This window comes from Erithacus rubecula (assembly GCF_903797595.1).
Source record: "Erithacus rubecula genome assembly, chromosome: 5".
NCBI lineage: Eukaryota > Metazoa > Chordata > Aves > Passeriformes > Muscicapidae > Erithacus > Erithacus rubecula.
In genome coordinates, this window is record NC_136687.1 from 40,694,461 (window position 1) to 40,701,305 (window position 6,845).

At 41.2% G+C, this 6,845-nt stretch overlaps 1 protein-coding gene across 1 annotated transcript in view; it reads left to right on the forward strand.

The window, feature by feature from the left end:
• DCHS2 (dachsous cadherin-related 2) overlaps nucleotides 1-6,538 on the forward strand; it is a gene marked incomplete at its 5' end in the record, with an annotated part of 124,127 nt that extends 117,589 nt beyond the window's left edge. The window contains 2 exons of the mRNA XM_079307168.1: nucleotides 1,005-1,143; nucleotides 2,557-6,538. Of these exons, the coding sequence (XP_079163294.1) occupies nucleotides 1,005-1,143; nucleotides 2,557-5,174 (2,757 nt within the window). The 3' untranslated portion in view covers nucleotides 5,175-6,538. The remainder of the gene's footprint in view (nucleotides 1-1,004; nucleotides 1,144-2,556) is intronic.
• Nucleotides 6,539-6,845: the final 307 nt, after the last annotated feature.

The window sequence follows — 6,845 nt, forward strand, 5'->3', positions numbered from 1 at the left end:
GAGAGTAGTTTAAGCAAGTACTTGCATGTGCAAGGGCTAGAATTTTTTTTTTGTAGATTAGAGCAGACATTATAGAGAACTTTACTAATTGATTCAAAACAGTATAGCTTTCTTTGCTATTTTAATGTAAACAGCTGGGTTTCTCTTTTCACAGTCCTGATGTTTTGATGTGTTCCTTGGCAAATAAGACATACTGCTTCTTTTTGGTTGATGATATGTATAATTCCTTATTCATCATCTTGCATTTTTATCCTTTTATTGTTCCTTCAGTTGTTTTCATATTTATGCTCCTCGTACATAGTTTAATGCATGTATGCGGTTATTATAAACATATAAACTCGCTGTTTAAATTACTTAAACTAACACTTCAAGTTATGACAGAGGTAGCTACTATTTCATACTGTTCATTTGAAATTGGATTTATAAGAGGGAAGGAAACTTTGGTCACAAAAGTGCTGTACCTGAACTTGAAACAATGAAAATTCCTAAAAAGGAAATGGACTTTCTTGGTTTCCTAGAAGGAAAAATGGGAGCATTTTGAAAAGTTAAATTTAGGAATAACTCAGTAGTGATTAAGTATCCTAGTGCTGGAATTTTCAGGGTGCATATATTGGCATTTTTAGTGCTCATATACTCCAGACAGAGACTGCAGACTGTATTCCATGTATGGAAATGAAGGGGGGTTTGAAAGCAAGGGGAAAAGCCTTTAGTTGCAGTCCATAAGTGTACTCTTGAAAAAAGTGATTTATGTATTCTCTAAACTTGCTGTCATAATGAACTAGATGGATTTTACTACTGTTTAAAACTTAGTGTGAATTTTGGCCATATTGAAGGCATAGTTTTCAATATCTCAACTCTTTCTGGTTTTGTCCCAGAAGAAAATGGGTAGGTAAAACTTTTTCCAAAGCTGGGAATTGTGTGGCTTTTACTTATAAGATCAAATAAAGGCAAATTTTTTAATGTTTAAAATATTTTATTAAGCTCTATTTTGCTTTATATGTCAGGTGAACTTGCCAGAGCTCATTTTTATGGATGCCATTCTTCTGACACTCTCTGCTATAGACAGGGATTCTGAACAAAATGGAATGATTTCCTATAAGATCATTTCTTCCTCTGAGGGATTTTCCATAGATCATAAGAATGGTAAGTTTCTATGTTTTCTTGTTTCAGCTTTTAAAGTATAGATCGAAGAGTTCTATTGCTTTCTCACCTGTTGCCAGTGATTACTTGAGTTCTGTAAATTTGTCATGGCCAGAGTCCATCATGTTTTTTCTAATTCTGCCATTATCAGTGGGGAACTATCGCATGAAAGACTGGAGTTCTCAGTTTGTCCCCAAACCACACATTTTTTTTCTGGTCTAAGTGCAGTATGTGTATTTGATACTTTGAGGGGAGGTCTTGCCTTCACAGCATTAACCACGATTTCTTAGAATCATGGAATAGTTTGATGGCATCTTTAATGGTCATCTAGTCCAACCCCTCTGCGGTGAGCAGAGACATGTTCAAACAGGTCAAGTTGCTGTGTTCTGTCCAACCTGACCTTGAATGTTTCTGGGGATGGGGCATCCACCACCTTTCTGGGCAATGTGTTCCAGTGTTTCACCACCCTCATTGTAAAAATTTTTCCTCATATCTGATCTGAATTTACCCTCTTTTTGTTGAAAACCATTACCCCTTTTCCTATTACAAAAGGCCTTACTAAGATGTCTGTCATCATCCATTATAAAGCCCCTTTAGTGCTGAAATAAGGTCTCGCTGTAGCCTTCTCTGGACTGAGCTATCTCAGCCTTTTCTCATAGGAGAAGGCCTCCAATCCTCTGATCAATTTTATGGCTCTCCTCTGGATTCACTCCAACAGGTCCATGTGTTTTCTTTGTTGGGAACTCCAGAACTGGATGGGACACTCCAGGTGGGCTCTAACACGAGCAGAGGGAGTGAATAATGCCCCTCTCTCTGCTGCCCATGCTGCTTTTAGTGAAGCCCAGGATACAATTTACTTTCTGGGCTGAAAGTGCACATTGATGGGTCATGTCCAATTTTTTGTCTGCTGGTGCACCCAAGTCTTTCTCCACATGGCTGCTCTTGATCCCTTCCTCCCCCACCCTCTATTGATATCAAAAGTTGCCCTGATTCATGTGCAGGAGCTTGCACTCATCTGTGTTAAGTTTTGTGATATTCCCATGTACCCACTTCTTGAGCTTGTCCAGGTCTACCTGGATGGCATCCCATCCCTCAGGCATGTCAACTGCAGCACTCGGCTTGATGTCATCTGCAAACTTGCTGAGGGTGCACTTGATCCTCAATCCCACCATCTATGTCACTGAGGAAGGTATTAAACAGCACTGGTCTCAGTAGTGGTCCCTGGGGGATGCTGCCTGTCACTGGCTGTCCATCCAGACATTGGCCCACTACTCTCCAGGTGCAGGAGAATTATTTTATTGTGTACATCTGTTACAGCTGGGTCATTTTCAAATGCAACTGTTTAGAATCAGCTTTTGGAGTCACATTTACTTGCCTGTGAAGTGTGGACTTTTGTTAATTATGGTCTATTTTCAGGTTCGCTGTTTGCCATGGAACCAGTTATGCATCTGAAAAATATTTCCACTATTCATCTTCTGATAAAGGCCACAGATGGTGGCAGTCCCCCTCTGAGTGCAGTTACCTCCATAGAGGTGCACATAGAAGATGTAAATAACTGTGCCCCTCGCTTCACAAACGTTCTGTACAATCTCAGTGTGAGTGAGGATGCCTCAGTTGGAGAAGGTGTCCTCCTATTCTCAGCCATTGACTGTGATTGGACGCGTGAAAACACGTTTATTGAATACTCTATTATTGGTGGCAATGCTGAGAATTTATTCTCCGTAGAAACAAGTGTCATGGGGTCAGAAACATCCTACAGACTTGTTGGCAGCCTTGTTTTGAGCAGTGCTCTTGACAGGGAAACAGCTACTTCTTACCAGTTGGTTCTCCTTGCCTCTGATCATGGAATGCCCTCCTTGAATTCAACTGCTACAGTACTAATAACTGTGCTGGATGTTAATGATAATCCTCCAGTATTTAGCAGCCCAGAGTATCACATTCATGTCAAAGAAAGCATCCCCATAGGCAGTCGCATCACTGAAGTTTCAGCAAAAGACTGTGATGCAGGCACTAATGCAGAGATCACTTATGCTATCATCTCTGGTAATGACAGAGGGCATTTTTGCTTGGATGGTAAAACAGGATCTGTAAATTTGACAAAAATACTGGATTATGAGGATACTATGAAATTCACTTTGGTTATCCAAGCCACAGATGGAGGAACTGATGTAAAAAATATGGCTTTTGCTGTTGTTCTTGTTAGCGTCCTAGATGACAATGATTATGCCCCACTTTTTTTGTTTCCCAGTCTGAGCTGCACTGTCAGTGAAAATCTGCCTACCTTTTCTTTTGTGTGTGCTGTTTGTGCATTGGATTTTGATAAAGGCTCTTATGGGCAGCTCGCCTACTCCATTCAGTCTTCATGTTTGGCTCATCGTGAAGCTGCCAGAGACCATGACATGTTCTTCATCGATCCTTTAACAGGAGATATTCATACAAAGCAAATGTTTGACTATGAAAGTCAAAATAGGTACTGTCTCATAATCCAAGCAAAAGACAAAGGTGATTCACTGGCTACCACTAGAGTTCAGGTAGATATTGAGGGGAAAGATGAATTTGACCCAGTGTTTACACAAGAACATTATTTCTTTAATCTCCCTGAGAAGAATGAAGCAGGTCAGTTGATTGGCAGAGTGACAGCATCAGACAGCGATGGTGGACTGGACGGAGTTGTTCATTACGCACTTCTAAAACCTTCTCCATTCTTTTCTGTGAATCAAACCAGTGGCAATATTTATTTGACTCGGACTGTTCACAGAAGGAAAAATGGCATCAAAAGGACTGATGATACTCTGAAATTGGTGGTAAGAGCTCATAGCCCCAAAATTACGTCAAGATTCACAGTATGCACTGTTTTTGTAAATGTTTCTAATTCTCCTGAGAGTGATCCCACAGTGTCAGCACACAGCCTGGCAGTGAGTGTTTCCATCTCACTGATGGTGTTCCTGCTGCTTATCATCAGTCTAATCACACTTATTCTGAGACTTAGGCAGAAAGATCTGATGAATGCTTGTGTCAAAAGAACCCCAGTATCCTCCTCAGCTGCTGATGTGAATTCAATAAGAGAAGATGAGGACTGCCAGAAAATCCAAATTACTGAGAGCAGTATGCTTCCCATAGGTGCTATAGCAAAATGGCTGAGCCTAGCAAGACTTGGAGAGGGGAAGGATGATGATGTCTCCTGCAGTCATTCAGACTCCAGTGGCCATGGTTCTGCTGAAGGAGAGGCTGCAGAGGACAAGGAAGTCAAACGGATCTATGAGTATCCTTGCAGAAAAAGCAATGGCTCAGCACTGAGAAAGCATGGCTTGGAAATGCCAGATTCAGGGATCCCAGGAGAGTCTGATCAGTTCTCCTATCACTCTGGAGAAACAGCTACCATACAAAGCATGGAGAATGTGCAGACTATTAAAGAAGAAAGTAGAGAAGAAGACTGTGACACAGCCTATGTACATAAAATTTTGTCTCAAACACTTACAGAAATTGAAATAAAAGAGGATGGCATAATGACAGACTTCACAAGAGACTATGTCCTGTTGTCAGATTGGAAAGACTCCAGATATGATTTGCTTGCAACTGTTGACACCTCTGATGAGGATCTCAGAGGTGGTTATAACTGGGATTATGTGCTCAGCTGCGAACCCAGATTTCAACATCTTGCCTCAGTGTTTAATGATATTGCAGAACTGAAAGATGAAAGTGTTCGCATTTACAGCTTCTCTAAGGATAAGAAATGTCTTGTTTTCCCTCCTCCCTTGATAACATCAGTAGCACAGCCTAGCATAAGGACAGTGCCACCAAGAATACCAAATATAACATCAGGGCAAGCTTTTAATAAATGTTTTTATCCTCCCATTATCCATAATCATGGATATCCTCCACCAACCATAACCTCCAGATTTTCTCCTACTCTCCCTTTACTTACAATGCAGACACCTGCTGCTTCTCCAGTAGTGTCTGATGGGAAAATGATAGGAATATGTCGTATTGATCCAAGCTATGAACTTGCAATAGAGGAAGAAATTCAGGTCTAGGTTATTAACTGACAGTATTTCATGGTAAAAAAATATGGCTTAAAATGTATTTTGTTATTTTTTAACAGAAAAATATGCCTGTCAGAGCTGTATCACCAGTATTCTTTCTGTATTCATGAGCCTAAAAAGTTAAAATACAAGATAGGCAGAAATTTGGTAACTATACTGTGGAGGGTGATAAGCCGTCAGCACAGGAGCACCCTGTGCTCACGTGAAGGAGCAAGGCCTGAGGGCCAAAAGGATCTAAAAGACTTCCCAAAGATAGGGCTCCCAAGTGAGTCCCCTTATAGTTGCTGGTGAGAAGAAAGCTACCCCCATCATGCTCTGTTTCTTCTTGTTAATAGCCTGTACCATGTTAGTATCTTTCCCTTGTTTTGGTTTTGAGCCCTCAGACTATTTGCCCTGTTGCTCAACCCTGTCCCCTGCCTTCCCCATATAATCCCCTGCTTCTCCCCAGTTCAGGGGAGCTCTTGCCCCTGGCACCCTTCACAGAGTAGCCTCCTATAATAAAGGCTTTGCTTTCTGTGGAACGCAGAGGCTCCTGTCCTTTATCTATGTCACCTGAGAGCAACTTCGCAGAAGAGCTAGAAATCACTAGAGCTGAAATCACTCGCTTCTAAGGGATGTGCCTGTGCTCCTTGGGATGTCCCCTGCTGGACGCCTCTCTAGGAAGGTTGTGGCACCCTGGGAAGACCAACACCAGACCCCAGACCACAGCACTACCCCTCTTCTTTTTCCCAGAATACAGTGAGAGCATGAGGCTTCTCTTTCAGCTCATAACTGTGGTTTCCTATGTAAAACAGACAGCCAAGTGCCTGACAGCCAATTTGACCAATTTTACCATTTTTCTTGTTAATACATTAATAGCAAATAAATGGAAATAATTCTTTATTGTGGAAAACATTCCTTAGCATACTGGTGCGTTCTGACTGCTTCTGTGGTGGTATTAGAAGAGGGTACTGGAGGGATGTGTAAGTACAGCAGGTTTGGGAGCAGACAAAGGATAAAACAAGGATTCCTAGTGAGCTCTTTCTCTAGTGTTTACCCATGTTTCCCACATCTCAGCCCCTGGGTCTCAATGACCTGTTTGACCTGGTGTGGTGGCATTATCTGCAATGGCTCATCAGTGGGCTTTCTTAGCTATCTTTGTGCTGTGGAACCCACTCAGCAGGTTCTGTGCACCTTTTGTTTATCTCCTGGTTTAAGGCCAGCAGGTCACAATAATCTAAATAATGGACAACCTTTGGAAAACAAAATAATCAGTGGTAAGATAAAAGCAACCATCTTCTCTGCTACTAGATATCAAGTAGATATCTATTGTCTTTTTGTCCTATTACAGAGGCTGCCCTGGTGCTCAAGCAGATATAAAAACAGACAGTGTTTCAGTTCTGAAGGTCATGTATGCCTCCACCCTAGTCTTTGATTCTGTTCTGGACCAAAGATCTCTGCAAGACCAGATAATCTGGCCTTGTTTGTTGTATGTGTAATACACATGGCATTTTGTGGACGTATGTATATCCAGACACATACACATGCTGTATATGCTTGTATATTGATCAATAAAATACACAGAAAATACATCTAGAATAACCTTTTTCTTCAATGTATGTTTAAAAGTCCTTTGAATCACATGTATTAAAACTGGGCTGTAAGGAAGTTTCTAATTGGTAC